General features: G+C 41.8%; 1 protein-coding gene across 1 annotated transcript in view; it reads left to right on the forward strand.

The window, feature by feature from the left end:
- kcnh1a (potassium voltage-gated channel, subfamily H (eag-related), member 1a) overlaps nucleotides 1-21,965 on the forward strand; it is a 95,342-nt gene extending 73,377 nt beyond the window's left edge. The window contains exon 11 of the mRNA XM_061228076.1: nucleotides 21,081-21,965. Coding sequence (XP_061084060.1) covers nucleotides 21,081-21,965 — 885 coding nt within the window. The remainder of the gene's footprint in view (nucleotides 1-21,080) is intronic.
- Nucleotides 21,966-25,246: the final 3,281 nt, after the last annotated feature.

Below are 25,246 nucleotides of genomic sequence, written 5' to 3' on the forward strand. Positions count from 1 at the left end.
GTCCCAGGTGCGAATGTCGAAAATAAGACACTCCACCGAACTCTCGTACAATGGAAGAGAAAAACACAGATCATCCCATCAGCTTTCATCGGTGAAGAGCTGCTGGAGAACGAGGCCCGGGATCTGATCTGCCTCAGATAAGAGCGCGTCTGCGTCCTTCGCTAGGCTAACCGCTGATGAGCGGGCTGAGAGCCCCGGGTGTGTGACGCGTTTCGCAGTTCTCCAGCGCGTGATTGCCGCGTAGCGTGCCATACTCTGTGCTCCTCCGCTCTGAGTCCCGAGTAAACGAGAGAAACGTTCGTCTTTCTCTTCACGCAAACAGTATGCTAAACCTTGCGGTCTTAGCAATGAAAAGAACCAGCTTTTAAAAACATTCTGATTCGAAATGCTCAACATATTGGCAGGAAACATGTTTAAACATTGCCACAGTTTACAACAAAACACAGACAATCAATAAATCAATAAATACGATATAAAACTATAAGAACAAAAATAACAGTCCTTAAACTAATGAAGTAAAAACAATTTTTGCATTACATGTTGAAAATTTAAGTTAATGGAAGTGCTGTTTCATCAAGGCTTCACTCTGAATGAAAGCAGCTTTGTCTTGTGAGAAATACAATCTTAAGTCTAACCACTGAGTAATAGGCTATTTCCATGCAAATGATCTTCATTTACCAAGAATTATCTCACTGTTGATATCTAATTTCCCCTTTGTAGTTTCTTAACTGCAGATCAATAACAACCAAGTCATCTTCTTTTTAAATGAAACAATGACAAGAGGTATTTATCACCATTTAAAACAGCGCGGCTTCTTTGTAAAGAAATATGACTGGGAAAATCGGTTTCTGTGTAATCAGGCCTACAATGGCACTCTATCTTTTATGACGTTTACATCCACATATAAAACACTTTCCCTCGCAGCTCTCGATGAGGCATGTTTCCAACCAAAACGTCATTCATCATTTGAAAGAAGAATCATCCTTGGTCCGACTGAAACTAGGTGCTCATTGCTGTGTGTAATCTGCAGGACTATGAAGGGTCAATGATTATATTCATTCTAATTATTTGCAGTTCTTCAGGAACATAGAAACAGCTTACTAAGAGTGATTTCGAAACAGTCTCTTCACTAAATAGGATTAAACCATGATTAATAATATATGGTACTTTTGTGGTTCATTTTTCACAGCATGAAGTCAAGCTGTCTCTAATAATATAACACACTTTTGCAGCGCCTTTACCAGAATATGGCCTGTAGCTCTTGAATACATTAGACTTGATTCTAGAGATGAGTTACAGCAGCGATAGCCACACTGTGCATCTGCTGCAGAAATACAGCTAGCGTGCTGCTACGTGGTCCAGTTCACATACCCCTACAGAGGCCAGACTGATAGAAGAGGTTTGAAATAGCCATTTTGGGTCAATCCCAACCCCCCCCCGAGACCCCACTGACCACCCTATAAGTCATTATGATGCTTAAGCTGGGGTCGATATCTTTAGGACCACTTAATCCAGAACGTAGGTGAATTCATCAGCCCCACTGAGGAGCTGAAACAGGTGAGGGACAGCGTCTCCCGGGGGAGTCCACGGCACTCCATTTGAGTACCTTCCACGCAGTTTATCTAAGCTCTTTATTTAGCGGAGAAGGGACCATGGATTACCGTGTCCCACTGGTCGATTTCAGGGACCGACGTGCGGCTGAGTCAGCAAAGGATATTAAAAGCACCCTTCCCCCTAAACACAAACAGAGACCATTACTGTTGTGCATTATATGGAATTGTGTTTCCTATGTGTGTATAATATCAGGCCCTGAATTGCAGGCCAGTGTACAAAATGTGCTATTTATATAAGTCTGATGGATTGATTGATTAAAAATAGTCTTAGTAGAATAGCCTCGACTGCTTCAGCTAATCTTAATGTTTTGGCTTTCTTTACTGAAATAAACCTGGTTTGTACTGGTTGGTTTACTTCACAAGAAAGTATTTTGCTGATTATAAAACGCATTTGACTAAAATAGACAACATGGTTCTAAAGGGTTCAAAATGTTCTACTTGCTATTTCGATTCTCAGGCTCTGGGCATAATATATTGGGAGAGCCCCCTCAATATATTTTGTAACAAATTTAAAATAGTTATTTCTTTGGGCTGCTGTTGGGATGTTGTGCCCCACTATCTGTGCCCTGCTTACTGTGGTTGGTTTTTAGCCTGTATAGACAGCTCACACATTAGTTTGAATTGTTGACAGCACATTACGCAAGCTGTAAGGGCTAACCAAGGGGAGAACTTTGTGAGAGACAGTGGACTTAAAAATATGTGTAAATATATGAGTGAAAACTACAAATGCCACAATTACGGGTCCTAGTTATTACTTTGAGCTGGCGATTTAAACAAGTGTGCTTTTTAATAATATGCCACCGTCATGTCCGTTCTGCTCATCGAAAAATCTGAAATGTTACCCTGTGCGTACCGCTCAAATTCCAAAGCTGGCTCAATTCTGCTGCCAAATCATCCCCTTCACAGCTGATTGACGAGAATGCACAGTCATAACTGAACAGGAACATCTTCAGCATTAATTAAACTACAGATAATTCATACAAGTACACACTGCATGAAAGAACTCTATAAGTGCCACTCTATCAGAGAGGATTTTGCATTAAGCATACGAAAAAAGTAAAAATGAGTTATTTGTGGAACTATGAGGTGAATATAATTATTGCTCTTATACATCATTTTTTAAAATGTTTTTATTTTATTTGTATTCAGTAGCTTTATTGCTAGAGGTGTGCGCACAGGCCATAAATCCTCTCAGAGTGGAGCACTGCCTTGCGCTGTCAACCGGGAACTGCTGGTCTTAAACATTCATTATCTTCTGGACAGCTGGCCATATGTGAATATATGAATAGAAAATGTGTGTGAGTTCTATATCAATATAGCTGCCTGTGTTTAAAATATTACACTGTCTGTGATGAACTGTACTCTTGCTTTGTAAATGAGAATATAAGTAGTTGCCTTACTTTGCATATTATTTCAGTGGATTATGCGTTTTGAATCAAATTGAGTTTCATTCATGCCGCCTTCAACTTCTTTTAAAACAAAAAAGACATTTCAGCCCCCTTAAGCAGCTCTGCCCTTTCCTGTAGAAATTCAGATCACCCACACAAATAAAAAACCAAATTGGTTTGGTCGGTGATGAAAGAATATCACAGAAGTCCTGTGGTAAAGAAAAAAATTTGACTTTGACTGCCAGAAAATGGAGGATTATTTCCGACATCAAAATGGATGGTTCCCGTGATTGTTTTCGGAACAATGCTACAGAGCATCTCATTATCGGCGGAGACATTACCTGCCATTTCCAAGCTGCATCCGTCTGCAATAAACTGCTCGTAACCTTTCAAAGTAATTGTACAGTCGTGCTCTAGGGACAACTACCCAGCAGAGAGCATATTGCTTTTCTGAAGTAAGACCTGTATGTAAGTCTTGTATTCTCAAGGGTAAATCAACAGGATCATGGTCGGACTCACTGTGCTGTTTTTTTTTTTTTTATCGAGAGGTTACAAGGATAGCATTCCTGTATCTTATACACGGCAACGCAAGAAACAGATAAGACATCCAATCCTGAGTGTAAAATTGCAGCTCTTCTAAGGACTTTGTGACAATATGCAATTACATAATTATAGTAGATAATTCATGCATTCCCTTAGCACAGGGATAGAACTATAGCTGCAACCTTTAGAGCATCTTAACAGCTGCAAGAAAGATGAAGCTGTGTGATCGTGTGTGTGTGTGTGTGTGTGTGTGTGTGTGCGCGCGCGCGCGCGCGTATGTGTGCACATATACGTGTGTGTGCGCGCATCATGATGTTTCATTCACTCAAGCAGTCACAGCTAGTGTAAGTATACATTTAGTAGACATTCGTATACATCATGTTTTAGATTACTAGTCTTGTCTATCTGTCTCGATTGGACCAGTAGCATGGTTTAGTCCATTCTGTCAGGTTGTGAAGTGTCAGGTCTTATGTAGTTTGGTGTGGCCTGGTATCCAAAATCACGATCCAAAATACAAAAAACAAGTATTTAACATTTTTATTGAGCTGCTTTTGATGTGCCAAAAATAGTGACTTAGGTAGTTCTGACCAGACTTGAAAGAACTGGCCCTGATGGATCTAACCTGATCCTGATCTAAAATCCATATTAGAGGGCTACGTGGTCTGTCGCAGGCATGTGCAGTCTTGTGCGTGCAGTCGTGTGTGTGCAGTTGGGTGTGTGTGCGTGCAGTCGCACGCTCAGGTGTGTGTAGTTGTGTGCGTGCAGTTGGGTGTGTGGCGTGTGCGTGTGCAGTCTAATGCAGTCACCATGGATTGGATTCCCATCGCGGTACATCGTGGGTGAGTGATCTCTGAGCGCGCTCACTTACAGAATCAATCTGAGGTGAGCTCTTGCAGACCTCAATCGGTCTGAGTGTGCAGTGACCCTGAGCAGAGATTGCCATGGCGACATTCCGGCCAGACGAGCCCACTCAGCACGTCCACCGATGCCCCTACCCGCAGCTCCGCTGACATCCGCCAATACAGGCAGCCGTGTAGCATAACGGTTAGGATACTGGCCTGGTCACTTCTCCCAGCTAGTAAACTGCATTAACATGCATTGATTTAGTATCCAGTGGTACACATGGATACTATGGAAGAGAAGAAAAAGAAAAAAGAAGGCGATAGTTAGTCTCTGGCTGAGAGCATAATGCTGTCTGCCTGGTTTCCTCATCTTTCCTGTGTCAGTGAAAGAATCACACTAAACCTAAACATGGCCAACAAGGTGGAGATGTTTGTAGTTCAGATATAAAGTAATTCCTACTTCACGTAGGGTCACTGCAGTAATTCCGCTCCACCCCATGCAGCCCACAAGAGAAACTGATCTGACTGCTGAGGACTGCTGTGTGTGTACATCCTGTGTGTGAGCTATAGGCTGTTCCGACTGGCCAAGGAGGACATGATCTCCACCCTGTTTTAGCATGTTCCCTCCAGGTCTACCTCTGCATGAACACATATAACCATGCATCAAACGGAATGTCACAGACAAATAAAGCCTGCAAAATACATCCTGATTCTGACCCACTGTGAATGTTTAGTAAACCCGGCGTAGATATTGCGAGCTTGTAGCAACTGAAAAGCAGTCGCAATCCTTCAGTTAATCTGGCCCGTAGTGTCGGCTGTAGAGGACGAGGCCCTGCTGGCCGGGTGCCTGTGCATCTCCCATGGTTCTCTGAGCATGTGCGACCTCCTCACACCTCTGGTGCAGTAACTGCAGTGCTCTGATAGGCAGCAGGTTTAAAAGGTGCGAGTGAGAGGAACTGATTGAATTCCTTTGACTCAGTTACAAATATAGGCCTCAATTAGTCACTTAATTACTTCAGTTATGAGTACAGCACACTGTAATATGATTTTTTAAATATTTAATATTTCACTTATTATATTGCCGCATACAATGTATATTAGAATAGTTTGCTCTTTAGAGAAGTACACTGTAATTACAGGAACTGAAAATGAATGATTTCAGCTTTTCCTCACTTGAATTAGGCAAGCTTTAATCGAAAATTAACTTTTTGCAAATGAATTGCTTAGAGAAATATATGTACGGTTTCCATTTTGGTTCCCACCAGACAGTGTTCTTTTAAAATGTAATTAAATACACCTTTCAAATTTAACTGAGAGTACAATTAATCCTCTCTTTGTACGGACTGCTCCTGTATAATGGGGATGTTCTGCTAACAGCACTGTATTTACTTGTGCACACTGGTAAGCAGATAAAGGTTGGTGGTGTTGAATAGGGGTTTTGTTTTGAATTGGGTCCAAAGAGGTCCAATGCATTTCTATATAATCAATATTGTGTCTTATATGTGAGCCTGTATATTCAGATCACCAGTGATGCAGCATGAACCAAAATGGCGTGATTTTTCTCAGCCCTGAACTTACAGCGGGAACTCACTCCTTACAGCAGGTCAGAGCTGCGGGAGGAGCTCCTGAGGAAGAGCAGATGGAGAGATAAGAGAAAGAAAAGTGAGGAAGTACTTGGAGGAGATGGAGAGATAAGATGGAGAGGAGAAGGTAGAGGCCAGGACACAGCAGCAGGGAGAGGGAGAGAGAGAGGAGGGAGAAGAGAAAGGAGGACGGTGAAGGTTTTGGAGCACCGGTTCTGCCGGTTCCCTCTCCTACATCTGACACATGCTCAATGTTAAGGACAGATTTACAGCCCCCAACAGGGTTAATAGATTTATCCAGAAGCTCCCACCCAAGTGCTACTCATCTGTCAGTGCCGTTGACTTCGTGGAAGCACTCAGGGTCAGTTAATTGCTTTCATCCTTCTAGCTGCAATCAATGGTCTCAGCCCTGTTTTTATGTTGGCCATTCACAATAGGGTACTGCAAAAACATTTTACTCTTAAATTTGAGCGTAAAAGTTAAAGTTGTAAACGTTTTGGGAATGTATTAAGGGTTTGGATTTCTGAAAGAAATACATACATTTATCATTTATGTCCTTTACCGAGTGGAAGGCCTGCAATTTAAATATTTTATCAGGATCTCATCATTCATCATCGTCATCATCATCATCATCTCATTTTAAGTTTCAGATTATATCACAATGTATTCTTTAGTAACAGAAAATTCTCAGTTAAATTCAATTCAGTAATCAGAGCCTTCTTACGCACAGAATCAACTATAAAATGATTAATTTTGAAAGGAATGTTTGCCAAATGCTCTCTGGGTTAGCAAGTGTGGTGCAATTAATCTAAACAAGGTCATTTTTATCCAATGATTGTTAATCAAGGAGTTATTTTTCTCTAGCAGATCAATCATATTGCTCATTAATTCTGGATGAAGGTAACACACTGATGATTACATGAGTATTGAGTAATTATTTTGAAATGTTTGTTTTGTCTTTGTTTGTTTGGGTACTTGATATAATGAGTACAGGTAATCTAAAATAATACCAGGCCATGGTACAGCAGGAATTGAATACCATCAAAAAAACAAATGCCTGCATGAATTTGTAGCACTAAAAAAAAAACTAAAATTAAAAGCAAAGGTTTAATGTAGAAACATTTTGACCAAACAGACCTTTGTCTGATCTCCATATCAGATGCAGGGCATATGGTTTTTGCCTTCAGGTGAAATGGTCTACAGCTGACGATTATATAGAGTTACACGCCCTGACATACTTATCTATACCGTATCTCGTAAGTGTTTCCTACGTAAGTGTATATCATTCTATTGCCTTGTGCTGTATAAAACAGTTTTAGACATAATACATTGTCAGGTTAATCAAATAGGCCCTAGTCCTCATCTTTGTTATACTCTTAGCACTTGAAATTGTTGTTCCCTGTAGGGTCTTTCAGTGCACTTGTTCCAGGTGATGGGTATGCACTTTGCACTTTGTAGTACGTTGCTCCGGATAAGAGCGTCTGCCAACTGCCAATAATGTAATGTAATGTAATCTCTACCCTCGATGCGATTCCTTTAAAGGGAGCTTCAATATTTCATATCAACAACAGACACAGAAGATAAGATATACCTTTAACAAAAATAACTACAGAACCCTGCTCTGTTGCCAGTTAGGCTTAATTGAAGCCATTTATAGGACAGTACATATTGATCATTGAAAGGAATTAATTGACATGGTAATCTCAGTTTTGACCAGGAAAAAGGATGCTCTGAACATTGCATTACAGCAGACCCAATTCAAACCCAATTCAGTAGGGCCAAAAATTCCATTATTCAGTTTCGTCTGATGCTTTGCCCCTGAGCAGCTTAGTCAAGCGTTTCATAACTGCAGCAGATACACAATAGACCTGGGATCGATTATGATGATAAAGTATTACCCATCAAGCTCCAAGTGGCTGTGCCTGTCAATATTTTATGAGCCTCGTGTCCTTTCAACCTTTTCTTTAGGACTTCTGATTTAAAATCCAATTAATTCTGGGAGCTCTACAATTTTGTATCCTTCACCCTCTCAAGATGCTTCACTTCTACACAGGACACTTCTCTTCACTTGGCCATTCTCCTGGCTCCTCTCCCTACCCCCTCATAGAGGACCCCTGTCCTGTGGGTGCAATGCGGCACAACGTATTAAAAGGTTGGATGCCGGTTTAAAAGAGAAACGTTCAAAGTCTATCGGTCGCCACTGGAGCCGCTAACTTCCACTGCCGTTAAGCTGTTCTGTGTAAGACTGCTAACCGCTAACTGTCAGACATGGACTGCCATGAGGAAGCTTCACTTCATCACAGTCACCATGGTTTCCAGCTCTTTCCACCAGGAACTGAACCCGAAATCTGCTAGTCTGAAATGTTTTTGACCCGCCAATGTAGCGCGCTCTTACAATCAGTACCGCCCTCCCCATTTCACTGCTTTAACTGACACTTTATGCAGCTGCGCTTAACGCACTTTTATCATAACAATTACTTCATAATGGGAGAAGGCAAACAAAGGCACTGTTTTTTAAAGCTTTTTTTACACAGCAGTAATGGGAGGAGTAGAAGCAGTCAGAAACGTATGAGGTGAAGGGACCGCATTGTACCTTCCTGATATCTGCCAAGGGCTCCTATTTTAAGCTCTTTATTTAAATATTGAAGGGCTCCACAATATTCACTTAAATTGCACCTTTATTTTTTGCAAGGAACAAATTGTCTTAAGAGAAAAGGGACCACTCTGCATTGTATTTCTAAATGTGCATGTTTCTGTGAAAAGCCTTTATGTGTCAGTCTGTTCACAGCCCATCCGCAAACGTGAACACTGTCATAAAAAAGGAATTATCCGACTTTCGTACAGAAGGGAAAATCTGACAGTGTGACATGCTCTCTCAAGGTTTGTAATCTTTAAAAACCTGGGATTACCTTTCAGGCAAAGTCGCAGTAGATTAAATTCAATCAAATAGAACGAACAACGTTCCGCAGTTTTATTTTAAATAACTTTTCAAAGATCCCTCGATATGCACAATTCCTTTTTGACACCTTTTGTCACAAACTGCCTGGCTTTCACATTTATTCATTATCCTTTAAGGCTGGCTTGAGTCCTCCAGACATGATGTGTTGCAGTGAAATGCGAGAAAGATGAGCCCTGAACCCAAGCAACACGGAAAAACAAATCTAGTGCACGATTGATTGGTAGATGTGAAAATGGCTCTGCTTCCTGATGATTTCTTCCTGGTGAGTGCTATCAGACCTGCCAGTCATTTCCTTGACTCTGCTTCACCTGCCTGGAGTGTAAATAAATGTCCGTGCTGAATGTTCTTCAAACTAACTGAAAAACAGCAACAACAAAAAAAACTATCCATAATGCAATGGTGTCACATCCATAATGCTTGTATCTCCTCATAAAAATCAGGACAAAGATATAAATATATTCACATTTGCTATTTTTATGTTCAGCCATGCCTCTGAAATTGCATGGATATCAAACTTTCAGAGTTTTTAGAAAGTGTATAATCTCCCCAAAATACCTGTCTTTTTGCATTACATCCATAACACAAGTTCTTTGTTCTGTTTTTCTGGCTGAATATTTTTTTAATTATTTCCCCTCAGCCAAGTGGGTGCTATGATAATTTGCATTAATATAGATATATATTTTTTATCATGTAAGAATAGTAATTATTTTAGGATCTGTTTGTCATTTTGTATCCAAATGTCACATCCAAAACATTACATCAATGTTATTATGATGTCAAAATTATTGCAATGGCTGCCAACAGCCTGTATCACCTATTCTAGTTGGTGATTCCTTATGCATAGCTTGATGGGATGTACTGCTCTCCAATAATGGACTTGGTATGAAATAAACTTTTTATTATAATCTAATAATTTATGGAGGATTATACATGTACTCAGAGAAGGTTGGTCATTTTCTGTCACTTCCGTATCTCAGTTTGCCAAAAAGGAGCGCACGAGTGCACATCAATGTCGTCAAACAAATGAAATGGATCATCTATCGGGGAGAACGGGCTGCTAGCTTATATTGGGCAAAATGTTGCATGCAACATGTTTCCCAATCTTTCAAATTGGTCAATGGCTGTTTTTGGAATGACTTTGCACATAGTTTTATCATAACTCTACGGTCGGAACTAAATCAGTTTGTGCAACCAGTTTAAATGAAGTTATGGCATAACTCTGAATTTACGTTCAATCTAGCCTACTTTTGAACTTTTACGAAGTTTATACTTTACATTATACAGGTGCAACAGGCTATTGGACTTTTATTATTGAGGAATTTGCAAGGGTGAGAAAAAATCTTCTAAAAATATCTTCCAGTAGTCTGAGAGAAGCGGGCCTGGTTGTAGGTGGCAGGGGAATAACTTGTCACTGTTCTTAGGCGCACTGAGCGCTTCAGTGATTTGCATCGGAAACTAGCATCTGGCACCACAAAAAACTACTGAGAACTACTTATCACTGGCATAAAAAGAAACCTTCTACAGTTTTTAAACTGGCATTATCCTTTGTGTGCATTCAGCTTTTCATGACGCTGTGACAGATGAAGCTTATTCGAAAATGTATGCTGAATGAGAACCTCCCCTCTGGGAGATAAATTGTCGGGATTCAATTCTGGATTGTTGACTGCATCGCTGCACAATTCTATAGTGTATTTAAGGCTAATGAAATTAGCATGAATGCCATTTTCAGAGAGAGTACCCATGTCTAGTGGCAGCTCATTACTTCCATTCATTGCAGCATTTATTGTATATAATTTTTGAAGACAGAATAAAAACTGTGTGAGTGATTGAAATGATTATGCAATTTCTGTGGGAATACCGCACGTAATTCTGGGTAAATATAGTAGCCAAATTAAGTATACACACGCAATACACACACGCACTGTATTTATCGTAGCATGTGCGTGCTTCTCCATAGCATTGCAGAACCACTTGAGAAAGCAGTGTGGATCAATAGCCCATGTCCTTTCTTGTCAGTATGCTATAGAAAGGTAAATGCTAACGACATGGCGGTAAGGTCCGATTTCACTGCCGAGGATGGCGCATTCTCTCCGGGAGGGACACCGGTGAGGGGGAGCGTTCATCAGCATTTAGGGGAGGTTCACCTCAAAGCCTGGGATGCTGGCTGTCAGTTTTAGATATGAATCCAGCTGGTCCCTTTGGTGTTCCTCTATTCCACTGCCCAGGTACCGTCCAAGCCTTGGTCTCTGTGCCAAAATCTGGGGGAATTTTGGGTTGGCTTTGTACCCTGGCAGAGAACAGACAGTCGACCTATACTCACAAGGGGATGGCTCTGGCAGAGGTCAAACAAAGGTGAACGAAGAGGTGTTTGGATTTGTTTGTGCCAAAATGCTCTGCTTGCTTCAAAGACAGGAAGCATCATTACAGCCTTCATGGTTGACACCAGAAAATGCAGTTTGGACTTTTTCAAGCTTGTCTTTCAATGGTTCTTTGAAATGTACTTTTTATAAGAAACAAACCATTTTGTCCTTCACATGGGTCAGCACAGTTACACAGATGACCCTGAAGAGGTCACATAAAAATATTACATATGGTGTTCAGATAGCCCATGGCGTCCTGAACACCAGGCTTGCAGTCAGTAATCAGTTTCCTTTGTGAAATTGCTGAGCTTGTTTTCCTTTTGTTCAGTGATTTCTGATCCAGTGGAAGTCACAAGATCACCAAATCCATTATATGCAAAGGCAACTTTCTTCATGGGATGTTTTTATACAGCACATTATGCAAACAAAGACATTAAGCATAAAATATCACAATATATGTACAGTGCGTAGCTTATAATAGTAATATAAAGTAGTATGAGCTAATATGAAAGCTCATGGAGTGCAGTTGCCCTGATTATAGTGTGGATGTATTTTCAGTCTGGGGTGCAACACGTCTGTCCAAATTTGCAGAACCTATGCCTTATGGCTTCCCCATCGTGAAGCGAGTATGGCACGAGGTGGCATTTCTGGCTGGTTAATAAGAACCCGGTGCCTGTGAAATGAAGGCAGTGCGGCTCAACCCGGGGCCCTCAGACTGCCACGGGGGGGGGGGGGGGGGGGAGATCATGAAGGGATGACACCGTGGCGACGGCGGTCTCCCATGACGACCGGATTCACCGCACTCAAGCAAAAGAGCGCGGCACGCAACCACTTGGGTGAATCCATCTCCACAGTGGCATCCCATTAAAAAACAACAACAACAAAAACAATACCCACCACCAGCCCCCGCATCCACAATGGCAGTAATCTGCCACACAGTGAGACGCACTTGGAACATGTCAAAAGCGTGCAGCAAACCGCGTCTTTGTCGCAGTCCGCCACTGGAAACAGCAAACTGTCGCCGCTTTGTGAGTAATCGCTTTATTTATTGTTCCTCTACGGGGCGTGGATAGAGAGATTTCTCACTCACTCTTCTGGTATTGGAAAGTTGAACTGTGCGGCTGGAATGTCATTGATCCCCCCCCAAAGCCCTTTCCACCGCAGTCCGCCATCAATCCTGTATGCGGTCACTGACACCCACACGCGGGTAAGAGCCGTGCGCTGTAGGGGAACATATGGGAGCACATAGAGCACGGGCGAAGTCACTACAGGCCCTTCACAGATCACAGGCACACAATCTCTACAATAGGAACATAAAGTGGTCACTACAAATACATTGATACAGTGCAAATGGCATACACGTGCTTGCTATTTGGAGGTTCATGGCAATAGGTACAAAAGATCTTGCAAACATATTTAGATGTTAGTGGACATTGTTTTACTGTGTAACAGTAAAGAGGATCCACCTTATCTGAACGACGGCATTTGAGCTTGTCCTTGTAGAAAACTGAACACCTTACATCTGCCAGTAGACCGATTCTGAAGGGGCAGCTCTGTTGGCACAGATCCAGAAGATTCCAGGATCCATAGTCCAGTTGATGGGTTTAATCAGCATCGCGATGACTGTGCGTGCAAAACTTTAGTGACTGGGCCGCGCTTTAGCACGGAGCCCAGGGGTGGGCTGTAATTAATTACGTGGCTTAATTAAATGTAGGGGAGACCGTGGGGGAGGAAGGTTGAGTGTCTCGGGAAACGGTGGCGGTTGGTATTCACTGCGCGGCTGTCTGAGGTCTTCTTCCTCTCAGGAAGGGCTTGGCTAATGGTCCGTCTCCCCACATACTAATCGCAGAGGAAACGGCCACATTTCAGGATTCATATCTCAATCAGACACTTTCCCATTAAAGTACACAGCCTAATCCAATTCATTTGTTCAATGAACAACATGCCATTACTAGCAATGAAATGCTCTTTGTTGTTTAAAGAATTCAGGCGCTGGACGAGCACCGATAAAGCTCACAGAGATCACAGAGGGCCCCGTGTATAATTTTCACAATGAGTCACAACTGGAATATGCACAATTAAGCACGAGTGGCCATCAGACTGGCTGGCAGGTTCCCTTTCATCTTCTCAGGGCCGTAAAGACGAGACGGAGTAATCAGCCAGACCAGGTAAGTGGATTGCTCATCAGCTTGAAAGCCCGGAGAACAAAGCTAAAGCGCAGTGCTAACTGAGTCATTGGGAGGTGCGAGACTCTGTCCGTCACCCGCTGGCTGCCACCTACTCGACAGAGAACATCTGTGCGCCGAAACTTCGGTCTGCTTCTCAACTGGAAATGTGACGGATAACGGGGAATATCATTAATAACCATACCTTAGCCAAGGGAATACAGGAATAACCAAAAGAACGTGGCTGGAAAGCCGCTATGAGTTTGTTGGAATGAATTTAGCTGTGCTGATGTTCATGGATACACCTTACCAAAGAATGATGCTCCAAACAGTGTGTTTTGGGATGCCTATTGTTGTATCTGACAGTTTTCTTCTTGTTTCTCGGTCTCATGAAGGTTTCTTTGACTGTCGTTAGCACAACTCTGGTCCTCATGTTGACAAACAGCAATAACAGACACCAAAGGCAATTAAAAGCCTAGAAACAAGACTAGATACTGAAAGCTTTCTTATACCTGCACTAAAGAAGCGATTGAACACACCTGCCTAATCAGGAAAAGTCTGTGAAGACAAATGCCAAATGCCCAGTTACTTTTGGTATATAGCACGCGCCCAATGTATAAAAAGGGATACAATTACAGATGGATGTAAATACCCTTAAATAAAAGCTCACAGTCTATACTTTAACTTCATATTCATTGTTTAATTTCATATCCAACGTGCTGGAGTATAGAACAGAAATTGTACCACTGTCCAAATACTTACACTGTATGAGCTCAAACAAGAACAAAAATTTTCTTGGGTATAAATATAAATATTGGATATAAATATTCTTTTTAAAGCCTCTGATTGCCCATCTGTTGTCTGCACTGTGTTTATTACTTCCTGTATCACTAAAGACTTGGATGAGAATGACTAAGCAGGAGTCTTCCTGAGGAGTCTTCCTGAGGGGTCACACCTGCTGTGGTGCCATAGCTGAATTTGTCTTGATTACACATGTGAAATACGCATTTACCCCCATTTCCTCCTAATCTGAAATGACTTTGTTGTGCATGTGCTCACTGCTACCACCTCTGGCAATTTGTGAGGGAGCAGACAAGCATTCTGAGAAGCAAGATGTCCGCTGCTCACGTTTGCTGTCATTTTAAATATTGGAGGACTCTCGTGCAGGCAGAAATTGACCCCCTCCACAAGTGTGAATACAGTCATACTCTACCCGACAGGGCTGCCAGGCTCGCTGCAAGAACATTCTCAAGGGAAGGAGGTTATCAATAGTGCTGCTCGTAACACTGAAAACCACCGCGAGAACACTGACGACTCAGCGGCCTCATAGGTGTCCTCATAGGTCCTGCAGTCCACCTCCGTAAAGCCACCAGTCCTCTTCCGAGGATAACCGTCAATGTTAGGAGGCAGCTGTACTGCACTTAGCTAGACGCCAACATCATTGAATGGCCCTGTGGTTTTGAATAATGAAAGAATAATGGAAAAAGTGCTGAGAAAATTGGATTGTGGTGTATGTCAAACAGCGGCACACTGAGCCCACAGTTAATGCTTGTGGCTGGTGTGTCACGAGGGTGATGATGATCTTGGGAGTTATGTTTTTGTGGGCTTGATCAAAAAAATCGTTAAAGCTGTTGTTAAGCTTCTAAATGCAGGTTCGATATAGGCTAATACTAATAAGTGAACTAATATTATTACTTGTATTTCACGGCGTATATATATACAGTATGTGAGTCATAAACACTTCTAAAGCTTGCAGCGCTGGGAGATTTCAGAAGGCGAGTGAGTAATGGCATAGTCGATATGTTTGGATCACTGCAAATTACATATCAAGTAACAGCAGGGAAGTGAAACAAATAACGTGATTTGACTGTTCATTATCTCCTCTGTTTGGTGTAAAATGTTGGAGATGTGCAGCGAGCCGGATATTCGCAGAGTGAGCAGATTAAAGCCCTGCTGACGGTCCGTAGAGAAAGCTCTGAGGCAAGCCGGGGCCCGAAGGCTTTCAGAAATAAAAGCGCTGCTGTAAACGATTCTTTCCCAGCTTCTGAAGTTCCCGAGGACTCTCAGGATGCCAGGCGGATGACGTCGTTATCACACCTCGTGTCTTGGCAAAACAGAGTATTTGTTACCAAACAGATCGCTAAATTCATTTTTACTCAAATTGACAAAATGGGGGAAGTTTCTCTTGTACACTCTCAGAGAAAATGGAACACTGTGATTCCATAGAAGAACCCTATGAACAATGACCCCTGAATCTATTTCAAGGGTTCGTTGTCAGGCAAAACGGGTCTTTGTCTGGGAGCCTTCACACGTCACACCAATGATGGAGGGTTCCATGAAGAACTAAAAAGGGCTCCTCAATGGAGACAAGCCAAGGAAGCCTTTTTGTGAGTGTACTGTACCATGGAGCCGCGCTTTAGAGATGGCAGGAAGAGCCACCCCCTCTTCAGCAGGGCGGGCTGTGACCTTAGCTTCACAAATGTGGAAGTTTGTGTACTGAACCTTGGATTAGCCCCTCTCTAATGGCCATAGGCTATGCAGAAACCCCCTAGTTATGGTGTTATATGAAACCCCAGGCACCCATGCCGCCAAACCACCAGACACTGAGGCGCTGTATCCGGGGAAAACCAGGAGGAGCAGGGCAGAGGAAACACTCTCATCGCTGAACCAGGGAGACGTCAGCTCTTTTTTTTTTTGGTCTTGTACGTTTTTCAAAGCAATACAATGTTCATATTATCTTATTTAAGTTTTAAGTGATGGAGGTGATCGATGCCCTTTAATTGCTATTCATTCTAATTAATCAATTTTCATGTTAATTTATAGTTACATTTAAATTAGACCCCCCCCCCCAAATATTTCATCTGATTAATATCCACATTTCCTGCACAGAACAAAGGGCACCCAAGATGAATTTGTCCTTTAGGGTATAGTTTAGGAACCACTAATTTAACAGTCGCACTGTTGCTTTGACAGCCACAGTCGTTAACATACTGTTGGGTAGCACTCTAGCTGTCACGTGTGCATAAATGGCATGTAAAATATATTTGTAATGTAATTACATTTGTAATGTAATTTCATGAAGTACTGCAGTGGAAGATTCTTGAGAGCTTTCAATGAAACATGCTACTAACCAAAACATTCAATCATACAAAAGAAGATTTTTAATTTAATTGGGCATTTAGCATTCTCTTATCCAGAGCGACTTACACAGATTAAATACATTTTTACAATTTTTTACATACAATCCATTTATATGACTGGATATTTTTAGCGAAGCAATTGGAGCTAAGTGCCTAGCTGAAGGGCACAGTGACAGCTGGAGACTGAACCCATAACCTTTCAGCTACAATCCCAGTATCATTACCCATTTTACTACATCACTGAAATGTGTCTTTGAAAATTGGCAGTAAACTGCAGGAGGTTTAGTGGATAAAATGTTAAAATAAACAATGACCTGATCCAGATCTGGTATGTTGTGTCTAAACAAATGATACCCAAACTGCAAAAATGTCTGTCTTAAAAAAACATTTTTCGTCTTGTAGTAAGACGATCATTTTTTCTCACAAGTAGAAAGTATTAGCCTGTTACAAGTAAATTAAATATTAAATTGGCGAATCATGAAATGAGTCAAAACTGTCTTTCCTCATTGCCAATATTTTTGTCTTATTTAGCAAAAAAGGGAAAGAAATAAGAATTTATGTCTCAGTATAAGTACGAACATTCTTGAGATGGACTTATTTTTTTGTCTTTTGCCTTGTAAACATTTGAAAGTTCTGTTGTTGAATAACCTTGGTGGATACTTTTGTCTTTCCCACTACTCGTTCGATGTAAACAAGGTACAGGTATAATTGTAATCATTTTATCATCTTCATTAGTGCTTATTGTTTGAAATGGGCGGCTGGAGGTTTGTACTGAAACTCCCCAGCATACATAGCTTCTTGCACATGCTTACCCCTCACTTTCTCCCTTAGAGAAACAAAAAACACTGAAAGTTGTATTTTATTTTAAGGACTGTATACTAGTCCCACGATTCCTGCTGGCAGCGATTTTTGAAGAAGTGCAATAGTCGTGATGTCATTTCGCCCACCTTAACTGAATGCACTTACAGTGAATGGCTATGGGCAAGAGCATCTGCTACATGAGTAAATTGCTTTTTGTGAAACCGTAGTGGAGCAGAGAGAAAGGTGTTTTTGGATTGTGAACGGACTGTTGTAGCTGCTTCTTGGGGCACTTTAGGGTGCATGCTGTGAATACTGTTTGCACATAGTGCTGCCATCCGGTGTTTTTATACTTTAAAGCTTGGAAAATCAGGTTCTGCTATACACTCTGTCCCTATAGCGTGAGGAAAATCAGGTTCTGCTAAACACTTGGTTTCTATAGAGTGAGGAAAATTAGGTTCTGCTAAACACTCGGTCCCTATAGAGTGAGGAAAATCAGGTTCGGCTATACACTCGGTACCTATAGTATTAGGATAGAAGGCTCCGCTGTACTCTCAGTCCCATTAAAGCGAGGAAAAGTAGGCTGCATAAGCAAAGATATACAGCTGCTCACACAGGCAGGAATACATAATACATTTAATCGAGATGTCTCAAAGTGGAAGCTTAAATTACATTAACAGAGCATCAGCCTGGATTGCTGTGATCTATCTGTTACTCCAGGCTATAATGAATATGAGTGATACAGGCCTTGCATAACATTTAAAAACACAGAACTATTAGATTATATTTAATCATGTTTTGCTCATTCACAGCTGAAATGGCAACTTAATTAAAATTAGGAGGAAATTGACCAGCTCATTGGCTCACTCAGGAGGTGGTAATGGGTTTCTGGTTTTACCCTGGTGCCATGCATTCCATACCTGCAGATCTTCAACACCAGAAGACATTCCTTTCCGCATTTCCTGCTGATGGATCTATCGGGGCTCATTCCGTTATTCTTCTCCCCTTTTTTCTTTTCCTTGCCCCTTGTTCTAATCCTAGCTTCACCCATCAGGTGAGGCTAGAAAAAGAGAGTAGAAAAGGAAGTGAAGACTGGGAAATGGAGAAAATGGGAATTAGGCAAATGGAATGACCTTGCTCCATCAACCAGGTCAGGTATATACCTGGTAGATGAAAAACTACTTTGGCAAAGGATGCGCTCAGCTCTTGAGCAAAGGATGCACTCAGGTCTTGAGCAAAGGCAAGTTTGGGAGTTCCTAACTTCGACGTCTTGCTTCTAGAAAGAACATTTAACCGGTTGAAATTCCAGGTCAGAAGCAAAGAAAAGAAAAAAAGAGGAGAAAAATAAGCCACTGGAATGAGGCCTCTGTTTTTGTTTGGGCTGTTCTGGAATCTTCTTCTGGTCGGCTAGCAGAGAGGTGCTGAGGTCCCATAGGCTTATATATACTGAACTGCAGGCTTCAATTTGTTTGCTTTAATGTGATAATGAGTATGTGATGTCACTTAAGAACTGTGTGGGGCATGCTGGGAAATCAGAGAGGGACAGAAAAGAGGAAGTGAGGCTTGTGGAATGCACATTTTTACACAGTGTGTGACAAGTTAATGTAATTAATTTAATGTGTGACCAGTGGACGTGAGCATAATGAACAGTGAGGGTGTTGTTAAAAACGTGTTCAGAGCTGACCACGGCAAAGATGGTTGACACTCAGGAGGCAATATGGTGTCGGGAACCTGATTGTGTAACCAGAGACCTCATCGAACTCTTTTTTAGCAGGGCACCTTTTCATACACAGAAATGCTTTCAACTTTTAGGGTTTAGGCCTGGTTAGGCTCTGTTCTGTCTTTGTTTTCTTTGTGACAGTATTCTGTAAAAAGCGCAATGCAAAAACTTTTTAAATTTGATTTGATTCACGCCAGCACAGGATAAAGGGAGAACATCAGAGAGCTGATCTGACTAATTAAAACACACGGTTGGGGAATATGGGAATTTCATTCATGATTAGCTCTGACACACTGAGGCCCTAAAGGTGTTGTGTGAATTTTTATTCATTTATTTCACATATTACATTCCATTCACAGATTTTTTTACTGAGCCACAATCATATTGATTGGTGCAATCAGTTCTTTCACGTTCAGATTATTTTTTGAGATATTTGGCTGATCACTTCATGTATCATTAACCTCCACATCCAAAATGAATGAGATATATAGGGAACATTTAGCATACTGAAAAAAGTGTGGCAGTAGTTTTGCTGGAAGCAGGAAGATAAAAGCACCAGCTTTACTGTCATTTCTGAGCATGATCTGGTTAATGTTCTGGTTAAACTCAAAGCCCTCTCTCAGGGGTCATAGAGGCCAAATCTTAAATATTTCATGAGCTTCAAGTGAAGGATTCAGCAAAATCCTGTTATACCCTGGTCAGAAAGGCAGCTTTAAATTAGTTATGAAGTGGCTTTAGCTCCTCTGTGTCACTTATATGAGGTTGGGGGGGGGTTTGAATGCAAGGCTCGACACCATAGCAAAATAAATGTTTGGTAAAGAGGCTTGACTATTGAATGCACATTTGCAATATAGAATTATGAAATTAGGTGCTGCATTTTTTGTACATATGTAGATTACCATATGATGTGTTGCAGACTACAATATAGGTTTCTGAAATGATGTCCTATTTCTTTCATTTCAACGGTTTACCATATAAATCATGCATTACATTTGAGCAGAGCTTTTTTCTGAAATCTTTCCTAATTATAATAAACTCTTCAGAACATACCCAAAATGTTCACAATATCATCATGTAGTGTCCAGGATCAAATGTCAGCATGTTTTTAATGTGGTTTGACAATGCAATTAACTGGACATGTCCACAGCTAACAGGTTGTGACTTTTTCAGAACAAAATGTAACGAGTTTGAACTAAAATAAAAAATGCATAATTTTTCCAAAACATAGAACTTGGTTAAATCTAAAATGTCATACATCTCAACAAATGAAAGGTACAATAGGTAATTTCAGACTTCTAATGGTCAAGAGAGGAGCAGCAGCCACCCTCAAACCACATCACTGTTTATCCCTTCCCCTTCTCTGTGAACAAGCAGACACTGAACCTTAAAACGTATTTACTGCAAGAATAATATCCAACCCAGATGAAAAAGTATAATCCAAGTAATATCCAGTAATATCCAACCCAGATTAAAAGTATAATGTATAAAAACAGTGAGAGATCAAATGAATGCATGGAACAAATTTGTCTTAAGTAAATGTTACCATGAATTACAGGCACATTAACTCATTCCACTCAACTGAAACATAAAATTAACTCCATGTTAATGAACTTAACATTCAAAGAATTTTGTGACATTTTGAGCTGAACTTGGAGAGGTTTCAAACTACAGCACTGCCAGAATGCCTTATTAGGTTATTATAACCCCGAGGGGAGAGTTAATCCATGTTTTATCCCACTGCATACATAAAGCTGGCATTTATTCAGGCCCGGGGTGAATAATTAATTGAAATACCTTAACCTTTTTGACAAAAGTAAAATGCCTGCAGGTTTTCAAAAGAACAAATGAAGTTCTTTAATATATTCATTTGTACATGATATTAACCAAAGGGGATACACTAACTTAATTCTCATAGATCTGATTTAAAATTTTGCCAGTATCTAAGGACCTGTGTTTGTTGTCCTTTCAGATTGTGTTCAGGAAGATCAGCGATGTGAAGCGCGAGGAGGAGGAGCGTCTGAGGAGGAAGAACGAGGCTCCGCTGAACCTGCCCCCCGACCACCCGGTGCGGCGGCTGTTCCAGCGCTTCCGGCAGCAGAAGGAGGCCCGCATGGCGGCTGAGCGGCCTGAGCTGGACGCCCACGAGCCCGACGTGGAGAAGGGCGCGGCTCGAGTGATGCAGACCGCCGCCCACAACGTCATCGCCACCACCAGCATCGTCACGGTTACCGAGAGCCCCGCCACGCCCATCCCGTCCGTCTCGTCCGCAGCGGCTGCGTCCACCTCCGGGGGAGGGGGGGCCACCAACCGAGCCAAGCTCCAGGCCCCCGCCCCCACCGTCGGCCAGCCCGTCAGCAAGTCCGCCGAGCCCGCCAAGGGCAAGGGCTGGGGCCGCTTCAAGGACTCCATGGGGAAGGTGGACAACTGGAGCAAAGTGTCCAAGGCCGAATCCATGGAGACGCTTCCGGAAAGAACTAAGGCCGCGGCGCAGGAGGAGACGTCCCTGAAGAAGACCGACTCCTGCGACAGCGGGATCACCAAGAGCGACCTGAGGCTGGACAACGTGGGGGGCGAGGCCAGAACCCCGCAGGACCGCAGCCCCGTTCAGCCCGAGGCCCGGCACACCTTCTACCCCATCCCCGAGCACTCGCTCCAGGCCTCCCTCTCCGAGCTCAAGCACGAGCTGAAGGACGAGATCAAGGCCCTGGAGGGCCGCATGGCCGGCCTGGAGAGCCAGCTGGACGAGGTGCTGAGGATACTCAAGTCCAGGAGGGCCCCCAGCTCCCCGCAGCCCCTCTTCGAGATCTCGCGCCCGGTCTCCCCCGAATCCGACAAGGAGGACATCTTCTCGTGAGCCGCTCTGAGAAAGACCTTTGTTACCATATCCTGAAGTTCAGTGCATGGCGCCTTTGGGATGGCTGCCCTGGTTCTGTGAAAGGATACCATGGGAAGGAGAACCGATGTGACTTTCAGCCACGGACCACACCGCGCACCAACAGAGCAGAAAATCTGGTTGGAGGGAGTTCCTCTCGGCTCAGTACTCGGCTCGGCACTGCAATGCGGTCACGTCTATAGACGAAGAATGGCAAAGCCTGGGGTAAACTGGATCACAGCTCCACATTTAGCATTCTGTTTGAGTATAAGTAGCTGTACACAGTATTTGAGTTCCAACGGATCTTCTTTTATAGAGTTTCAAAGCAGATTTATATTTTTATTAACATGCAGTAGCCGCCTTATGGGCAGTACTATCATCATCTGACCTTCCGGTTTCTGAAGGATAATTTCTGCCTGTTTTTCTGGCTTTATTATTTTGCTACTTATTTTTTCCAGCGGATTAGTTTTCAGTAGTTCTTTTTTCCACTCAGCTGGGAGAGATCACCATCATGAATGAGAGCTCAGGACAATTAGTTTTTGTGTTTTTGTCTGCATATTTTGTTCCTGCGAGTTAATGCCCATTTAGTTTGTGCTCTGCATTTCCATGTGCTTTCATACAACTGAAACATATAACAACCCTCCAACTTTCAACCTTTGGTTTCTTCACACCACGAACCAAACAGATTTGCACAGAAATTAGTTAGGAGCTGAAATGAAATGTGTCTTTTGCACTTACATATTCTTAGACCTGATAATGTTCTGATAATGACACGTTATTTGCATGTTGAAGGGGCTGCATCCTTGCCGTTTTTTGCGACTGCTCTCTTCGGACCTTGTGAAATGTCAAGATCGTCAAGTGTACGTAACATGAAACCGTGTTTCACAAATACACACATACACACACACATATACACACGTTTCCTAATAAAGAGGGTCTTCCAAAAAAAGCAACATGCTCACTGCGAAGCAGGTCTGATGTTGAAGCTTACACATGTGCATCTCTCTTCCTTGTGGCCTTGACTGTTTTATAGTATGTTCATCCTTCAGAGTCTACCTGGCAAACCCCTGCAGAAGTTTTGAGGCAAACTTTTACATTCGCAGTTGGGAGAGAGAAAAAAACGGTACGAGTTCCTTTTCCAAACCAGCGGTTCAGTTTTCTTCTGTAACGGACCGTTGTTGTCCTCATTTCATCTCATATCCTAAATTCTGCTGCTAGTTGGAGCTGTAGAGTCTTACGTAGAGATAGCAGACCATAGATGGGGTTCCCTGCTAGCATACAGGATGCCAGACAACACCAGACCCCCCCATCTGGCTTGGATGATTTAAACCTGATAGGTTAGCAATATAAGCAGTACAGCAACACTTCTAATGAGGCTAATCTCATTCATTTCAATTAAAAACTACACTTCTCCAAATAGTCCTTCATCTTTCCATCAGTAGAAATAGGTAATTTCTCTGTGACCAGTAGTTTTTGTACCTCAACTTATGGCTCATTCAGTAACCAGTCCTTTACGTCAAAGATTCTAGCTGTGGCTCAGCGCCGAGCTTTCATATCTTATAAAGGAAGGACATTTGCATGGCACTTCATACTCATAGTAGTGATCAAAGGAGCTTAATGCTCCTTCAATAAGGCTAAGGATCCGCCATTACTGCGGAATGATATTCAGAATTGCCATGTTAAGAGCCATTGTTCTGGAATAAAATTGCATCTACTTGAATAAATGGCATCATATCACAGAACTTAGCTTGGCATTAAACTGCAAGTTTTAAACTGGGGCGTATATAAATGAGTTTTGACAGAATGGTTCACTCAATCAATGCGACTGCTCTGAAGGATAAGAGAGTAGCACATTTTAATTCAACCACACTTATCAGAAATGATGAGATGGCAATTTAGTCATATTACAGAGCGCTTTTATCAGTGCAATTCCCAGTTGCAAAATCTGGTATTAAAAATAATATCTCTGTAAATAATTGATGAATGCATGGGTAAAAATCAATTTAATCAAATAAAGAATAGGTTATTATTGCCTTGTATTACTCAAGTTATTAATCCGATACAAATGGAAACCCTGCTCTAGATTTCAGACGCCATTGCTATGATTAACCTGTCTTTCATACCATTGTCTGTGGTATCAATCAACTGAATGCACACCCAAGTTGTGTTCAAATCCCTCTAAAATGTTAAGAGAAATTTGTTAACATTTTTAACAGGTTTTACATTGTCTGTATCTCAATGAAATCCATAAACTGTCTGATAAATGAAGCAGTATAGCCTCAATGTTACTTTAGCTTTTTATTCTGTTCTCAAAATGAAGGGCAAAAGTCTACAATATAACTACAGCTAGCAGCATTCCTTATTGGGAGAACCGAGCATCTTTAAACTCATGTACAGTCTATGACATATGAATGTTACCTAAAACCTTATTTTCATCATGCAAATTCTAATATTTTATTGGGATGAGGGTTGTGTGTTGCGCTTGAATTTAGCAATAATCCACTCAAGTGCAATATTTTGATTCAAATATCTGACATATTATGACTTCGGGTCCACCAAAAACGCGACATCTAACTATTGAAATGAGAAGTTTAATGGTATGTAAATGTCATTTATTAATTAAATTTTTTAATAAAGGTGATGTAAAATAAATGGCAACATCATGAAAGCAACCCCCCTAAGCCAATGTGTTGAGTATTGACACCAAAAGTGAGGACTGCATTATTTTGTTGTCATGGTGTCAGAATGTTTGACAGCAAAACAGGCGTACTGTCAATCAAAATGATCCTTACTTAACATTAAGTTTGCACAGGTGAGCCTAACAAAGAGGCAACAACAAAAACATAGCTGCATGTCTCATCATCAGTGTCCAGCAATAAGACCGCGTGCCACATCTTCTGTGGTAACCGAATGTACTCCCGTGATTTGCTTCTCTCAAAGTGTGACCCCCCTGATCGTGAATAGAAAACAGACTGCATGCTGCTCGTTCTGCAGTTTTAATGGGAAGAAATTTGGGGCGGGAGAGAGCCCAGAAATAAACTTCTTGGGGAAAAAGAAAGTTCTCCTAATAACTGCACTCTTCTTCAGGAAGATAAAATCTGAAACGTAGCCGGCAGTCCGCGAATATAGATATCTTTTTAGTTCGACCCAAAAGCCTGTGGCCATCATGCTGTGTGGAATGATGAAAATTGATTGGATCCTCACAGAATCATTGACAAACGTGCTGTGCAAAGTCTCGAATGACTGTCTTTTATTGCATCATT

Source organism: Conger conger, chromosome 18 (genome assembly GCF_963514075.1).
Source record: "Conger conger chromosome 18, fConCon1.1, whole genome shotgun sequence".
Taxonomy (NCBI): domain Eukaryota; kingdom Metazoa; phylum Chordata; class Actinopteri; order Anguilliformes; family Congridae; genus Conger; species Conger conger.